This window comes from Rhea pennata, chromosome 14 (genome assembly GCF_028389875.1).
Source record: "Rhea pennata isolate bPtePen1 chromosome 14, bPtePen1.pri, whole genome shotgun sequence".
Lineage (NCBI taxonomy): Eukaryota > Metazoa > Chordata > Aves > Rheiformes > Rheidae > Rhea > Rhea pennata.
This window is the reverse complement of record NC_084676.1, coordinates 4,041,499-4,059,555: the sequence shown is the minus strand read 5'-3', so window position 1 is coordinate 4,059,555 and position 18,057 is coordinate 4,041,499. Positions and strand designations below refer to the sequence as shown.

Below are 18,057 nucleotides of genomic sequence, written 5' to 3'. Positions count from 1 at the left end.
GTGTTAAGGTATCACAGTGCTGAAAAATGACATAAGCTAGAAAGAAAGGGCAGTAGTTACTCTGTGCTGGGGGTGTTAAACATTGCACAGCACGTGGTTCTGACTCTGCAAGATTTCTTCTCTCTGTCCCTTTCCCTAAAAATATTTTTTCTTAAACTACATGATCTTATTTTTTCTGCTTTGCAGAAGAGCAGTAAAATAAACTCCAGAGATGTTCTGTAGATCTTTTTGTTTCTTCAGTCTGTGCCTTTTCCTTCCAACCAAAAGGTAAGTGGAGAGATTATTTTGTTTTATGGATGAATGTCTGAGCTATGTTTGGTACAAAGTATGGGGGCCAAAAGGAAATTATGCTTCCAGCTTTTCTCCCTTTCCAAAGCAAGCTGGTGCAGTAAGGGGTGAGAGCAGGACAAGAGCAACCTACCTGGCTCTCTGTACATTGGCAGTGCAACCGCTTACCTCTGTTCAGGACCTGGTGCGCCTGTGATTTTTCACAGGAAAGTCCAAACTCTCGCGACTCTTAGCATCCTGTGCTTTGTCTGTGATGGAGTGATGGGATTGCTCCCACAGGGTTTCTGCTTCTGCTGAGCTTGTTTTGCTGGAAGGTTCTTCCTGGTGGACAACCTGCAGTAAAGCTCCAGGGGCTATTAACCTGGCTTTAAAAAGAACAGGAGAAAAACTTCACCAGAGCTTTGAGGAACTGAATTGCAGTTTCCTACTACACCCTTCAGCTGACCCGAGACTCTGGGAGAGGCAAAGGCACTGCCTTCCACCTCCTTCATCCCTTTGCAGAGCGATAACAAACTCTTAACGATCCCCTTGTTTACATTTTCATCAAGTGACTACCTGACCACATAGGGAATAGCACTGTAACACTTGTCTTTTTACAGTTCTCAAACCTCTCTCTCTAGCTGTCTATTTATGTGATGGTACAGATCCAAGAGGCTCACAGTGCCAGATATTAGCTTTATTGCCTATCCATAAAATATTAGTTTTGACATTATAATAGCAGACTGACGTCAAATCCTCTGTATGGATGGCAGGCCGAGTTGCAGAGCTTTGTGGCTGGCTGTGAAGTGCTAACGGCTCTGCCTTTCCCATCCAGGGTCCTCGGAGGGCTTACCCCAACGCTGGCTGTGGGGCTGCTGTCTGACACTAACAGATGAGGAAGAAAGCTGGTTTAGGGGCTTAGTGCTCTGCGAGTAGGAACTCTTAGTAAGATCAGCCTCAGGCTATCATGAGGGGGAGACCGCAGGTTATTAAGACTTGTGGTATATAGACCTTGCCTGATTTGTTTAAGGCATTTTAAGAATGTCCTGAAGTCCATCGTGTTGCAAACCTGTGGGTGATGGTTGAGGTCCTTTTCTGTTTTCCCACCCCTTTACAGCGCTCATTCAGCCAAGTTAAGCAATAGGAGTGAGTGCTAACAATTTATTTATTTTTAATAAGCATTTGATGCGGTTTGTTTGCTTGCTGGGCACGTGCTAGAGGCACGGCTGCAGCTGCCCACCAGCTGTGCCCAGCGTGCCCAGCCACGTGGGACAGCTCACGTTTGTGCTCCTAGGAGGGCCACCGTGGCTCACCTGCCCGACATGCGCAGCAGCGACGCGACATCCCTCCCTGGATTCGAGAACCTCACCGTGGGATACAACAAATACCTCCGGCCCTACTTCGGCGGTACGTCAGCTGTACGTGTTTGACTGTGTGACGGAAAGGCCTGGGAGGCTTGTGTGGAAGGGAGAGCCTGTTTCAAGCCTCCTTTAACGTGTCCCGTTCAAAAGGTTATACCCCTTCTAATTAGCTAGTAGCCAAAGCCTGCCCTCGTTTCGGTGCATCCAGTGCTTTCTTGCGTAGTTGTGCACACGCGTGTGGGGCGTTAGAGCACATCCATCTGTGAAGCTAAGAACAGAGAATTTATGGAAGTTCAACATGTCCATGAAAGATTTGGCAGAGCAGCTGGACCTAAACTAGCCCTGCCTGTCTATGCTTCTGTTTAGAGTCTGAACCGCGCGGCAGTCTTGTTTATTTTTGCTCGTGTAGCTCTATTTAGGACGTTGTGGCCATTCTCCTTGTCTGGTTGAACAGTTTCATCCCAGTGTCAAGGGTCTTATTTCCACTGCAGCAGGCTGCAGCTTAGTTTTCAGGCAGTCTGTTTTTAGGTTTTGCTCAACACACTTGGTGAGGTGCAGATGAATTCTCAGAGGAACTAGCTGCATCCAGAACTCTCCCACGACCCGGCCTATGAGTCCACGCTGGTCTGAGGACCAAGGCTGTCTGGAAATCCTACCTGCCATGTGGCAGATAACAACAGTTCCCTTCTAAGGAGGGCCAAAAACGGTCATATCACAGGGGAATCATGAATAGTCCCTTGCTCGATGTCAAGCATGGGAAGCATGAAGGTGGCCTGGGCCATTCAGGTCCAAGTGGAGAAGCTCTGGAAGATACTCTAAACCTGAGGCTCTGCCCCAGGATACCAGCTCAGCCACCCCAGGCATTCTCGCAGATAAGTCATGCGGACAATTGGCAAATTTAGTGATGAAGCTGCCCTTAAAATACAGTGTTACAAGCAGCGCAGGCTCAAAACCAAGAATTTTTTCTATGAAAAGTATTGACTTTTGGCATATGCTTTCATTGAGTGCTGGGACTTAAATAACTGACTAGATCTACTGTCAGGCATCTCCCACTTCCCACATGAGTGCTGTAAGTACTCAGAGGAACAGGTTTCTCAATTACATTCAGGACCTGAAAAATACTGATTAAAGTTTCAATAAAAGCAATATTATGAAAATTTTGACAAATGTTACTTTTCTACCAGAACTCGTAACTGAAATAGTGCATGGTAGAAAAAAATTTCATCAGTCCTAGCTGGGACTTGCATGTTTCTTACTCTAGCTCCTGCAGACTGGCCTGGCACTTCTGTGAGTTGTTAGCTTTTTCCTCTTTTTTTCACTGTGGTGATAAATTTCTGGAGCAATAAGGAATTTAACAGATTGTCATGCCCAGGGTGTCTGATCTCATGCAGGAATATAAAGACTTCACTGAAACCTGTCATATAAATTAACAGATGCTTCTGAATTACACAACAGAGATTTAAATGCATCTCCACCAGCCTATGCCTCGCGTAGCCATAAATGAAAAATAAAATATCAGAACTCAAGTTTGACCTCCTCCAGAAGCCTAAGTCCTCAAAGATTTACCCACTGGCCACTGATTTTAGTGGGTTTCAAGTGTCTAAATATGTGGGAAGACCTTGGAAACAAGATGGAAGGGCCTAAATGAGAATTTTGGATTTTGGAAGAGTATTAAAAAAAAAAAAAGAAAGAAAGAAAGAAAGTAATCCAGAAGAAGTTTTAGCTATCGGGTTCCTCTGAACTTTCCCAAATGCTATTTAAAGACCTTGAGAAGGAGTTTCAGCAAGTCCCTTGAGGAGAGGCATTACTATGCTGATCACTTAAGCGGAGAGGGGCACGTCTTAGAAGGTGCCAAGGCCTGGCAAGTCCTACTAACAGTAAAAGATCTGTGTGCATCAGTCCCCATGGTCCAGGGGGCAGACTCCATTCTTTGGGCCCCAAATTCATACTGAAGCCATCTGGAGTTGGACCTGTTTGGGTCTTTCAGCTTTTATAATAATTACTCATATTTTTCAAAGATGTTTATTACCATCTTGCTGGACGTGGTGAGCTTACTCTAGCTCTGAGCTTTGGCATTTCCTGGGGAGGAGCTGCCCTCTTGTGGTAAATTTTAAGAGTTAATGTTAGAAAAAAAGCAGATCACTAGGATGTTTTTCTTTTTTTCTTTTTCTTTTTCTTTTTCTTTTTCTTTTTCTTTTTCTTTTTCTTTTTCTTTTTCTTTTTCTTTTTCTTTTTCTTTTTCTTTTTCTTTTTCTTTTTCTTTTTCTTTTTCTTTTTCTTTTTCTTTTTCTTTTTCTTTTTCTTTTTCTTTTTCTTTTTCTTTTTCTAAGCAAAGGCTGTTGCACTTCTGTTTTGCAAGCTGTTTTCGCTGCTGATCATCTTGACTGCATATCCATCTTTTTGACTTAGAGGCTCTCCGTGCCTCTTGATTTAATTAGAGAAGGTCATCTAAGACTCTTCAGTTACACTGGGGAGCAGTGTCACCCATTGTACATTGATTGCCACTGTCAAGAAGCACAGACACTTGTATCAAGGATAGATCATATTTAGCTGAGGGTAGCAGAGGTTGGAGGGGATCGGAGGAGGTCTCTTCTGTTCAAAGCAGAGTCAGCTGTGAGGTCAGACCACACTGCTCAGGGATTTTTCCAGTCAAATATTGGAAAACTCCAAAAATGGAGACCATATAACCTCTCTGGGCAACCTGCTCCACTGTTGGACTGTCCTCCTGAAGGAAAAGGCTCTCCTTTTCCTTGCATCCACTTGGAATATCTCGTTTTAACTTATCTCTGTTGTCTTATTATTCTGCCATGCACTGCCTGGCTCTGTCATCTTGATGACCTCACCCATGGCAGAGGCAGGCTGCTGTTGGGTCCCTCCTGGGGCCCTCTCTGCTCCAGGCTGAACAAGCCTGGCCCCTCAGCCTTTCATCAAGACAAGTGCTCCTGCCTCAACCATTCTGGTGGCCCTGTCCTGATTGTGCTCCAGTTTATCTGTCTTTCCTGTACTGGATGTCTCAAAATGGGGCGGAGAAGCTTGACATGGTCTAACAAGTGCTAAGCTTGCGATTGTTTACCCTGCTCTCCTGGCTGTGGTCATCCTCATTCAGCCCGTGCTGCTGGCCTTAGCTGCTAGGGTGTGCTCCTGGTCTCGTCTTCAGCTTGCTGCCTGCCATCACCCAATAAAGCAGTCTAGCCCCCCAGCAACAGAGCAAGCGAAAACTTGATTTTGTGTTATGAAGCCATGTGTGAGTCTAGCTCCCTGACATGTAGTCTAGCCCTCTGGGCTGCTGAAGTTTTAGAGATGGCATAATTGAGTATGGGGCAGCTGGGAGCTGTGACCATGCTATGTAAGATCCTCTGTGGTTATAGCGTTCCTTTTCCTCTTTCCTTCTCTCCACTTAAGCTTTTCTTCTCCTCCTCAGGAGAACCTGTTCAAATTGCAATGAGTCTGGACATCGCAAGTATTTCTAGTATATCTGAGAGTGACATGGTAAGTGGCTTCATTTTCATTTTATGAGAGAGCAGAATAGGATCTGCCTGAGAGCCTTGTTGTGTGTTCTTGTGTGTCAAGCACAGAGACTACCAACTCAGCTACAGCCTTCCTGTGGGGAAGCACGCTTTGCTTTCCTGAGGCTGCTGACCACTTCCAGAAGGAGAACAGGGCTTATTTATAGTTGTGGACTACTCAGGTGCCATGGTAACGTGGGCTTGTAAGTAGAGATAGCTACAAAGGTCCTGCTGGTCAAAAAAGCCTCAGCATCTCCTGCAAATCAGGCCCTTTTGAAACGGAAGAGCTCCAAGGCATTCTTCACTGAATGACCTTGCATACAATCCCGTGTGGTGGTGTTCCTTCTCCTTTTCCTTTTCCCCATGTAGTAACACTGAAGACATTGCCTATGTTTTTTTCTCAGGCAGAGCCTCAGAGACAAGGGGCTTTGCGCTGAGAAGGACTCTTGGGAGCCATATCAAGGGCGGCGGGGGGGGGGGGGGGGTGTGGAAAAAAAAAACACTATAGAGAGAACATTTTCCCACCTCTGGTTCCCTCCACTTCTGCTACCAGCTGAATTTCAAGTACCTCATTGCTGAAAATTCCTATTTCAGATTGACCAAAACTCTGAGCATCTTGGGTCAAATTCAACAAGTAGCTTCAGTCAAAAAAAGAGTAGGGAAATAGAAACAATTTTAACTCTTCATTTCAGTATTTTCAAGAAGAACTTTTTTTTTTTTTTAATCCCACAGACAAATTAAACAAGTCCACTAAATAAAATACGATAACGGTGCTAAAGCTCTTTGTTCTGGGGAAGGGGCAGATTGACCCCTCAGCTAGCAATCACTTATTCACCCCGCTCCCACTACAGGGCCTTCTAAAATAGCTCTGTGCTCTGGCACGATCCACCTAAATGCCTCCGATGTTGCAGAGGCTTACTCTATACCCGCAAAAACGCTTCAAGTCGACCAGCGTTTTTCACCTATTCCACTGTTATCGTTCACTATATTGAAGGCGGTCACACTGCATCGTTTCCATCCCCTTTTTTCCCCCTCTGTCGCAGTTTGAGAGTAAAATCTTAAAAGCTAAGAAACCATGATGCTATTATCTGATATTTACTTAGCAACTTCTCTATTAAAGCATTTTACAAATTGGAGATTGAATGAAATATGGCAGGCAGCCATAATTGGGGTAAAACATCAGCAGCTTAACGCTGTTCTGCAATTGCAAGTGTTAGTCTGTCCCTGATAGATGTTTTGAAGCTAAAAAGCATGACTGCTGCATTTACTACCTCTGTAAGGAAGAAAGCCAAGTAGTACAGCAGCGTCCTGCATCTGTCCAGAAGGTGTGCTGGATTTTGAAGACTTACCTTTAGAGCTGAGTGTTGTTTATTCTTTTATGATGGGGCAATAGGGAAATACTTCACGCACCCCAGGCAGTTTCTTGGCAGGCTAAATTCAAGCTAAGTTCCTTGTAATTGGCCTTGTATTAAAAACTCCTGTTATAGAAAATGCTGCAAGTGGTTGGTGTTTTCTTTTTCTTTTTTCTTTCTTTTCTTTTTCTTTTCTTTTTTTTTTTTTTTTTAACTTCCTTGGTGAAATAGTAAACAGATTACATTTACTTACCTTTTTTTTCTTTCCTCCAGAGTGCAGGTTTCTCACTTATATGGTACATGTATAACTTTCCAACTCTACATGACTGATTTTTAATATCAGTGACTTGCTGACTGGTCTTGAGTGTGCGCTACCCATCTGTTTTCTTACCTGTAAAATAGATGGAAAAAATACTAATTACAATACTTCCTCATGTCAACTTTAAACCTAAGTATTACAAGTATACTCTGTAGTCCTCAAAGAGGCTATCTTAGAGCATATATAAATGGGAAACACCATTTAATATAGTAAATAAAGCTGCAGTGAAAACCTATTGGCTTTACTGCATGCATTCGAAATCCTTCTGATGTGCTATTTAAATCCGAGGTGTTAAATAGGTATTTTGCCTCTTGTGGCATGCGGTATACTCAAGGCTAATGCCATTCAGGCCTTCTGGATATGCATCTTCACTGGTTTTCCTCTCTCCCCCAGGATTACACAGCCACCATCTATTTGCGGCAGCGCTGGACAGACCCCCGGTTGGTCTTTCACGGCAACAAGAGCTTCACGCTGGATGCTCGCCTGGTTGAACTGCTCTGGGTGCCTGACACGTACATCGTGGAGTCCAAAAGGTCCTTCCTGCATGACGTGACAGTGGGGAACCGCCTCATCAGACTGTTCTCTAATGGCACCATCCTGTATGCCTTAAGGTAACTCCACCTCTGGGTCCTGCTGCTGCTGCTGGCTCAGTATTGATGGTTTCCAGAATTATACTGGACTAGAGTGGATATAAAGTGCCACAGGTAATGAGTTTGGGGTCAACCAGGCAGCTCGGACATTGCTCTTCTGATATGTTACCCACAGTCCTGGGGCCTTTAGAAACTCCAGTTAGGAATCAGGATTCCCCATCATGGTATGTGCTGGAGAAACTATGTACGTAGGACAGTGCCTGTTCAGAAAGCACCCAAGTTTGCTGCTGCAGAGGACAAGACGGGTAGTCAGATGGACTACGGGGAAGAAAGGGGAGGGAAGATGTCATAGCAGTAACAGCTTAACAGATGGTGGAAAACTATTTGCTTATCCAGTGCCACAGTGCCATGATTCCTGCTGTTTAGCGAAAGGCCTATTTTGTAAATGTTACTGCCAGAATGTGTGCTGTGACTGTGCTAGCAAGTCTGGGGACATTACCTCTTCTCCGCTCAGAGTAACTGTGAGTGTCCCGGTTACCTCAAGTGCAAAGGAAGGTTGCTACAAGCTACCTCATTTACCCTCCAAGTTGGAGCAGGCCACAGCATGTGCATGGACAGTTTTACTCTGCCCCAGTAGACAAGTGGTAATTTCTTAAGCGGTGTAAACTCTAGCAGTTGAAAACGTGTGAATCTACCTTAAATCTCCAGCACATTTCCAACCATTCCTCTTCAGGTTACATTTTCATCAGTGTGGCTGCAGAGAATGTATTCCCCTAAAGAGGGGATCTCTTATATCAGCCCATTTATTTTATAAGTCAAATTATCTGAATAACACAGCTATGAAAAGTAGAGATACTCCATTACATTTTTTTTTTTCAAACTTTGGAGTTTTTTCTCCTCATACAGAATTACTACTACCGTTGCTTGTAACATGGACCTGTCAAAATATCCCATGGACACACAAACGTGCAGACTGCAGCTAGAAAGCTGTAAGTATAATATTCTAGAGAAACCTGACTTTGCTTGAGATTTGTTTATTCTTATGTAAATGAGTGTCTGGAATGTTTGGATTGACCACAGGGGCCTCCGAAATAGGCTTTTGTTCCTGCAAATACTAATTTCCAAAAGAAAACAGCTTTCCCTCACTGTGCTTCAAACGCTTATGCTCCAGCCTATGGCTTAGAGGATTCCTGTCACTGTGCAATTTATACAGAAGTAGAGTGGTAATAAATCGTATCCTTGTTGAGGAGTGGGTAGATAGTTTGCTCTTGCACATAAAGGATTAAGTAACAAGCATTAACTCCCCTTTGTACATACCACTTCATCAAAACCAGCCTGTGGGATCAGTGCATGGAGTGGGGTGCAGAAGGGAACAACCTTTCACATTTTTACATATTTAACACTTGTTGCACAGTATCCAGCCACTGGCTGTACAAGCATGAACAAGACAGTGTGAAGAGTTATTCTTACTACAAGAGGAATTGAATATGCCTGTGAAATTGGTGAACTGAAACTAAGGCTGAACTTAACTTTGTGGTATAAACTGTTCTATGATGGCCCTCTGTTACACTAACGCAGATGATAGGATGCGCAACAGAAATTCATGAGGAGCCTTAGCCTTGGAAATCTCAAAAAAAAAAAAAAAAAAAAGGAGGGGGGGAATAGTGAGCCCTGCTCTCAATTCAGCTAAAAGTTCAACTATGGCAAAACTCTCTAAGAAGTGGTAACAGGTAAATGCAAGGACTCCAGGAAAATGTAGGAAACCAAAGGGACTCTACACAGGAGCTCAGCAAGAACACTGCTGCTGGCCTTGTGAGCTTACCTGTGGAGCTCCAGAACAAGGAAGCAACCGTCTCCCATTTCACATCACAAAAGGAAACATCTAAAATTCAATTTTGAATAGACTGGATTTTAACTTCTGAGGTTGCAGCATGAAGCACCTACAGAAACATACTATTTGCACATTAAAATCCTATTAGTTCACTTTGATTAACTTTACTGCAAAGAATAGCTCCTGAAATAATAATGATTGGCCTCTTCTGCTAAAGTATAACTTTGCAGTTGGCCTGTTTTAAGTGATTGGATCCTACATCATGCTCAGTTGCTGCATAATTCCAGCGAAATTACATGCACATTGCTCACTGGAGATTTCATTAGGATAAGTGCCCAGAAATAATGCTATTTAAATACATGCCAGATGAATTAACAACAATCTATCATTTACTATAAATACTTCCTGAGTCACCACAATTTATAAAACTGTCTAGAAACTTTGAAGAGTCACTTGCTTCAGATTCTACATAGGGATTCAGATCCTGGACATGTAATTTAGGAGTTCATCAAACTTGAGCTCTGGTAATTTGTGTCTAATAAGAAAACACGATTAGACCAAAATAGAGCAACTGTGTCCAGTGCCTTCTACCAGGATAAATAGGTTATTATCAGTGTAAGAGTGTCTCTACTCATTTTCTCAAAAAAAGGCACTTAATAAAAGAATCAGATTAGTGAGATTGATGGGCTAGTTTCATAAATTAAGTGAATGGCTCACTGGTGACTGAACAGAAGCTTTAGGGTATCTCTCAAGTCTAACCTGAGGTCATGCTAGATCATCATTTGCATTCCTGGAGGCAATTATTCAGCCACCAGCAATGGGACTTGCTGCTGCTGCTGGAACTCTTGATCTCATCTGTCCCAGTGTTTTGGGGCAGCAGTTCAATGTTATCTAAACATGGGATGCATGTTACTTGTCCTCAGTAACTAAAGCCTTCAGGAACAGGGGGAATGATTTGTGGAGAAAGCTGCTTTTAGGAGCCAGCACTCTGCACAATCCATGCGCATGCAGAATAGCCTGGTTTGTACCTGCAGAGCAGTCTCAGCTCCAAGCTCTTCCCCAGCTGAACCCCCAAACCTCTTTTTTGGTATTTCAGAACATTTGCATAATTGGTCCAGTGAAATGTGCTGCTTCTCTCTAGTAGGGGACTCACAGGGATCTGGATTTTTCTTTTTAACTACTGTTCTTCCTGCTCTCCCTCTCATGGCTGAAGAAACTATGCTGCAGGGTTGCTCATTTCAGTGGTTTTCTTGACCTACCACATGTAATCAAACTGGGAATGACAGGAATATTATCTTTGAAGATGTTAAAATATTTTTAAATTGAAATGGCCCATGCAAATAATCAGAACAGATTCTCTGTGGCGTTGCAGACTCTTCACAGTGGTGCGTGTTTCTATTCAAATGCGAACCATCAGACTAAAAATACAGTCATGGAAGAGTAGCCAGCTTCCACCAACAGCCCAGACCAGTGAAAGGGGCTTTGTCGAGGCTGCGATGACTGCACGGCGCTGCTGCTGCGCCCGCCCAGAAGGGAGGCAAGGCTGCAGCTGCGCATTAGCTGGGCCACCGCGGTAACCCGGTTCTTTGTGTTCTCCGTAGGGGGGTACGACGAAAACGATGTGACGTTCACGTGGCTGAGAGGGAACGACTCCGTCCACGGCATAGAAAAGCTGCGCCTCTCTCAGTACACGGTGGAGCGTTACTACACCCTCGTCTCCAAGTCGCAGCAGGAAACAGGTGAAGCGGTGACCGCGAATCGCGCGCGAGAGCGCTCTCAAGCGTCCCCCCTTCCCTTCCGCGGGGCTGCACCCTCGCGCTCGAGAACCTCTGAAGACCTTAGTGAATCTTGATCTTGGGAAAAGAGATAGAAGATGGTGAAACCCAATCAGTTGTAATCAAGATATTATGGAAGACAGAAATCCATGGAAAGATGGATTTTTAATATACTACGTTCACTTGATGTATTTTCTTCTTTCAATTCTCCATTTCTTTCCTTCTCCACACGCACCTGAATAAACCCTCTTCCTTTCTCCCGGGTCTGCAGGCTATAAACACTGCAGGGAGCCAACCCAGCCATGTTTATAATAACTAGGAGCAAAATTAACTTTTTTAATACATTTTTGTTTCTAAATGACAATTCTACAGTGTTTTGATTGAATAATCTTTGTACATCAGAATTCAATGTCTCTTTCATCATCAGTGTAAAAATTCTTCTGTCCTGTCACACACGCTGTATAAGGGGACAAAACTTCCTTAGAATGACCAGGTTTTAAAAATAAACAATGTTTTGTTGTTTATTATAGTATACCCAGCACAGAAACAACAAGGGTTTTGTTTTTACATTTCAAAGGGACCTATTGTTTAAACACCACAAATGTCTCCTGAAAATACTTGTAATCCAACCCCAGAGCTCATATGTCAGTATTACGACAAACTGATTTAAAAAATAGATTAATCTGACTTAATATTTTTAAGCACAGAGACTCAGTTATGAAAGACCACAGATTTCTAATGAATATATTGTGTCTGAATTGCTGTGATGGTAAGAAAGCGGGATGCTTTGGGATATAAGCCAGAGCCTGCTGAAATCACGAGAAAATCTTTTGTTTATCTTTCGGCCATCAGATAAGACTGAACTTGGCAATGCCCATTCAAAGTGCTTCTTGGGAAAAATATGCTGTGCTGAGTATCTGGGAACAGATGAAGGCTTCAGCCCTTCCGCACTGTGAGCTAAGACCCTGCAATAATACATTTCCACTGTGGAGTAAGCTCAGGAGCCTCTTGAAAGCCACAGATTGTTGTAGATATCTTCTGCCAAATTGAATCTCCTTGCTTACCAGTGCTGTGTGTATTTGGTCTTTTATCTAAGGTATGTTAGGTAAGACCTCTTAGGCAAGGAGTCAAGCTTGTATACATAATGCATCTCCCACAATTTCAGTGAAGCTTTACTGATATACGTCGTCTGGAAGGTTTGGGGTGTCTGAATTTCAGTTAAATGGGCCTCAGGAGTCCTGTATTCACTGTGTTTCTTCCTTTCATGAACAGGCAGTTACCCACGACTGATACTGCAGTTTGAGCTGAGAAGGAATGTCCTTTACTTCATTTTGGAGACCTATGTTCCCTCCACTCTGCTTGTCATGTTGTCCTGGGTTTCTTTTTGGATCACGCTGGATTCAGTCCCTGCAAGAACCTGCATTGGTGAGTTATTGCCTACAAAGGGAGAAGGTTTAAGAAGGCAGAGGAGCCTCTGATGGTTGGGGAAATGATAATTTTTTTCATCTCTCTGCTCTATAGTGATGTTTAAGATGGTCTGCTCACATTCTGCTTTTATTTGTGGTAAGGAGCTGCATTAGAAATACAAAGAACTGGGGGAGCGGGGGGATGCTGTGGTTGGCACATCTCCCCACCTGCAGAGCTGTGTATGGGTAAGGCTGGGTTCATGGGAGAGGACAGAGCACCCGTTCTCTATCACAAACTTGTGGAGGGTTGGGCTTCTTTACTGAAGGCAAAAAAATAATAGAGCCCCTTGCCTATTTGAGTCAAGATGCCAAAGGAGGGGAAAGCATGTGTCAAGGCTCAGCTTCCTACAGTCCAGCATTTCTGGGGTTGCTCTTCTCAGGAGACTTCCATCTGTGCCAAGGGGGTAGGTAGCGCTACGAGAGCGATTCAGCTGATGGATGTTTTGAATTTGGGAGAAGGTGCTGTGCTCTTCTTGGCTAGCTATAGGGGCTGGCACCACGTGCAAAAGGGTAGGCCAAACCTTTTCCAAAGTGTCCACAAGTGAAAGACTCTCCTTTTCTGCTTTCCAAGGGGTAACGACGGTGCTTTCCATGACAACTCTAATGATTGGCTCACGGAGTTCGCTTTCAAAAACCAACTGTTTTATTAAGGCCATTGATGTTTATCTCGGTATCTGCTTCAGCTTCATCTTCGGTGCCCTTGTGGAATATGCAGTGGCTCATTACAGCTCATCACAAAAATGTGCAGCTAAAGCAGCTCAAGAGGTAAGGCCTGGTCTGCCTTAATGAGCATAGTTAGCTTAGATCAACAGTAATTAGTCCTCCATTAGGGTGGCCTTCCTGTTATGGGTACGGTAATAGCTGCTGCTTCTAATTGTCCATAAATCTAGTTTTGTGTGTAACAAATCTAGTATTGTTAGTCATGAATAATGCTAGACTTCTGGGTCTCTGACTCCAGCCAAAGGATTAACAGCCTTAAATGTTAGTCATGCCAGCTTCAAGACCACATTGAGCAAGGGACTTTAGCTGACCACTAGAATATGGTCCGTAGCCTCGAGCTGAGCTCCTGTCTGGTGCGTGAGAGCGTGAAGCCCCTCAGAACATGAATTCAGAACAGGCCACGTGTCCTGCGGGAGCAGCCCTGGCCACACCATCAGTGAACATACTGGGGAACAGAGGAATCACTCTCCAGGTTCAGGGGTACAGGAAAGGTAACCTTTGCTCCACGTGAGGTTTTGAGTAGTTAGGCAGTTTGTTTGTTCTTTCCCAAAACAAGATGTGGGCAGCTGTTCCTCTCCAAATGCAGTCAAAGGGAGCGCTGGTATAACACGTATCTCTTCTATGCAATAAATCTCTGACTAGGACACTTAACTGGAAGGTAATTTCCTCTGCTAGTGGAAGGCTGAACCCTTATTTCTCCCTTTCCAGAAGGCGGTGCTAATGGCCAGTTCATATTGTATTCTCTGGGGGCTTTATAGAGGGTAAATTGTTGAAACTGCTCTCCTTTAGTGGGAGCAAGTAAATATTCAAGCATGCCTATAGCCCAGCAGTCACAGATGGTCCAAAACTGTCAGGGAGAAAAGAGGTTTCCCACATCATCTGAGAGTTCACTAGCCATTAAGTACTGTGCAGAAGGTCCCCCAGTGTTAATATTTTGCAGTAGTGATCTGCTTTACGTGCTCTCAGCACAGCTCTAAGAGCAGATTTGACCCCCAGTGAAAAGGGGGAATATCTTAGATGTTGGGTTGCTCAGCGACACCAAGAGCAAGACTTGCTCCAAGAACTTGAGATCTTGCTAGAAATATAGTGGAAATGTAGGCCTACCTGGGACTTCAGGCACTGATAGAAATAGGGAGCAGCTGCAAATCAGGTTTAAATACTAAGTTTTCAGTGGACAGGGCTGAAACTGTGCTTGTATCCATACCCTTATGTCTCTCGGAGAGAGAGACATGTGGACCAAGCGATTTTCCTCTATGGGAGAAACCAGCCCCCAAAGTAACTGTATACTATTGTTTCCTAGGGGCCTGCAAATGAACTTACTAAAGAAATGGAAGAAGTCAACATCAGCAACATCCTCAGCAGCTCCATTGCCAGCTATAAACGGAAAATCAGCTTTACAAGCATTGAGATTTCCAGTGATAATGTCAACTGCAGTGACCTGACCATGAAAACTCATGAGAAAATCAAATTTGTCTTGAGAAACAAAATGCACAGGATTATCAGTTATTTCACAATTCAGAATCCCAGCAATGTAGACCACTACTCTAAATTGCTTTTCCCTTTGTTCTTCATGTTGGTCAATGTGTTTTACTGGGCTTATTACCTGTATTTTTAGAAGGAGGTCAGACAGTTCTCCCACTTCTGTGGAACAAGTGGGCATCTAGGTATCTACCCTCAGCGAATCCAACATGAACAAAATGCTCTGTTGTGTTTCCTGGGATGTGGAGCAGAAGAGCGTGGGTATGTGAGATGCAAAACCCTGGTATTTCAGCAGCAGTGACAGTGACCCTGGGCTCTTGGCTGCCTAGCTGAGTCGCTGTGCTGGATGCCTATGCTTGTACCTGCCTTTCATTCCAGTATCCAGCCTCTTATCTGCACTGCAGATGGGTGCATAGGACTGCATGTGGCAGGCCACAGAGCAGCAGGGCTAGCAAAATTATCCCGATTCTCTGAAACAGGCTGCAGCCTTCTAGTTTAGATCCTCACAAGGATGTAGGATTATCAGTGTGTTTGCAAGAGATAACAACGACAGAGGGACTGTGCGGTCTTGATAACTCTTCTGTTCAAGTAGCTGAGCCCAGAGGCAGCAGGACATGATGTGCGGAGAGGAATGACGACGATGCTTTCCTGTCCTGGGGTAGTGCAGGGCCAGACAGAGATTTTGGAGGTGCTGGGATCAGCGCAGTTACATGCCTCTCTGGAGCTAGCGGCAGGCTCACTAGGGTAATCCTTGCTCTTTGAAGGATCCAGCTCTGATATAAAGGCAGAGCTATTCACAGAGCTGTATTTTTTTCAGCAATTGGGGAACAGGAAATCCGGACAGCAGAATGGTCTGGTAACCCTGCTCTTGTACTTGTCCTGTTGTGCTGGCTGCTGTTGAGCTGCAGTTGAGCAGATTCAGTCACCTTCTGTGTTTTCCTGCCAAATAGATCACCTTTCACGCTGGAGTGTCTTCTGCTCTCAGTGCTCTGGGCAGCTCCTGTTTCTTGCCAGCCATATGCAAGAGCAGCCAATGTGTCCTCCCCTCCTTTCTGTGGCCGCACAGCTGCAGAGCATCAGCAGTACTGCTGGGTGCAGACCAAGGTGCGATGATCCGAATCAGCTTCTCGCTCCAGCTGTGTGCATGGTGTAGCTGATGTGTTAAGTACTCGCCCTGGAGTCCTGCTCAAAAAATTTCACTCCTGGGATTGCCTGTACTAATTTTCTGGCAAACCTGGTTCTTCATCTGGGAATGGAAAGGAGTGATTTTAGATTCTAGCCCTTCTGCAAATTATGTTTCTAATTCTTCCAGTGAAAAAGGGAAAGGCAAAAACCTGAGATGCAAGGGATTAGTCTGGCTTGAAATAGGCAATAGCTGTAGTCTTTAAACAGTACCTAAATAGAGCTCTGCGTTAAAATATTATACTGCAAGATCACTCCGACTGTTGACCATGCCTCCTCCTTGAGCAAGCTTTGCCTGGCATGCTCTGCTTAGGAAAGACAGCATATTTTCACAGCGGACATGGTACTGCTTTAAATCAGGCCTTTGCAGGCCTTAGCTCAAAGTGCTCTCTGTTCCCATCTCAGGAACGCCTTGAGAAGACTCCACCGTGACAGTGTTTTTGTGTTTGTGCTGAATATGAGTACGCTTTTAAGATATCTAAATATTTTTAATACTTGGGATTTAAGATTCATTTGGAAGAGGTTTTTGTTGTTGTATGAAAAGAGGTTTAATGCTCATCTTTCTTGTGCTAAATTGTTAAGGTTTTGCCTAGACCTAATAACCCCATTTTGAGCCGAGCCTAAGCAAAGAGAATTTCAGCTTTAGCTGAACTGCATCCCGTCAATTCAGGCAGCATCGTCTCATGCTCAGAACAGGTCTATGCTGTGCAGGAAGCGAACAGGGTCTTGCAGCAAAAATAGCATGTGGTTCTCTGGCTTGACTGCCACGCTGCCGGGGCTCCTTGTCGCTGCCGCGGGCGGGCAACCCCTTCTGCAGGGGCAGAGAAAGCGTCCCGCTGGTGGGGCTCAGACCTGTGGCTCCTCTCCCGCGCTCTGCTTTTCTTTAAGGCATTACGTTTCTGCAGAAACCCATTTTCTGAGCGGGTCCTGGGAGCTGCTAGTCTGCTCTGCTTAGCCTGCGATCAGCAGCACTGGCCGCTTCGTTCTAGAAACGAGTCGAACGCGTGGCGCAAGCCTTCAAACGCGACGCGCTGAACGCTTGGGGAGCCAGCGCCGTTTGGTACTGTGTATCTTTAGGCTACTGGGAAAATCTTCATTTCCTGATTTTAAAGTGAACTTTTTCTAGCAGACTTTTTTCCCCTCCCTTTTGGTCTACACAACTTTTGTAACTTTGCTGAGGGCATAATCCTGCAGCTCTTGTGTAGGCAGAACTGGAATTGGCAGCAGTGGCTGCAGTTCAGCAGGAGTTTTGGCTGAGCGAGGCCTCTCAGCATGTATTTTATACTATGCAGTCATGCACACGGCCTTTGCTTAGTATAGGAGTCTCTGGCTGGGATTTGCTGTAGAAAGTGGGCAGAGCACGTGAAACTATGGATTTTTTTTTTTTTTTACTTTAATAACTTTTTATCGAACCACTTTGCCACACTATATTGTGAAGGATCTAAGCCACATATTCATAAATCATAGATTTTTATAAAGAGCAGCACCAGAAGACAAAGGGGCAATGGCAAGTGAATAAACACAAATTCCAATAATGAAATGTTGGCTTGTGTTTACTGGCATTTAAAATGTAATAAAGTGAATGCTTGTGATATGAACACAAACCCCCAGAGAGCTCCTCTATTAAAAAAAAAAAAATTGTCTCTCTGTGTCATTTTTTTTCTTTAAAATCCAAGTAAAATGCCTGTGTGTATTCTACCCCAGCCGTCAAATATTAATGTTAACAAAAGGAACTTCTTTGTAGACTATAGTGGAAGGGGTACGGGCTGCCAGTGTCAAGGCTTGCTTTTACTATGTACAGCTTTTGTTATAGCTTTTCTGCTTTGAAGACACTTCTGACTTGTTTGAAGAAATCCCCTGTCCACTGAAATATTCTTTGCTGACCCCACTTGGCAAACAAGATGTTGTTGTGAAAGGTTTCAGCCCCATCTATTCCCATTTGTTGCTGATTTTGGTAACTGTGAGGAGGGTGGAATGGAGAGAAGACGGTAGGGTTTTTCAGATACCTTATGGGAGGAATATTATAAAAAAGCTGTTGTTGGGTTGGCCAGGGAAACACTTAACTCGAACCCCCCCCCCCCCCCCCCGAAATCCGGAGAGCGTGGAACCTTGCTTCGTTTGCTCCTCCATCCCATTTTCTATTTCAGTGATGGTGGACACATGGTATTTAGGAAGCAGTGACACATATGCCCACCTCCCCATGTCGTTC

At 44.3% G+C, this 18,057-nt stretch overlaps 1 protein-coding gene across 1 annotated transcript; it reads left to right on the top strand.

The window, feature by feature from the left end:
• Nucleotides 1–211: 211 nt before the first annotated feature.
• GABRP (gamma-aminobutyric acid type A receptor subunit pi) lies at nucleotides 212–14,802 on the top strand. Its single transcript, XM_062587299.1, has 9 exons — nucleotides 212–267; nucleotides 1,562–1,674; nucleotides 5,050–5,117; nucleotides 7,199–7,416; nucleotides 8,302–8,384; nucleotides 10,828–10,965; nucleotides 12,274–12,426; nucleotides 13,039–13,232; nucleotides 14,488–14,802. Exons 1-9 carry the CDS (start codon nucleotides 212–214, stop codon nucleotides 14,800–14,802), a joined length of 1,338 nt encoding a protein of 445 aa, XP_062443283.1.
• Nucleotides 14,803–18,057: the final 3,255 nt, after the last annotated feature.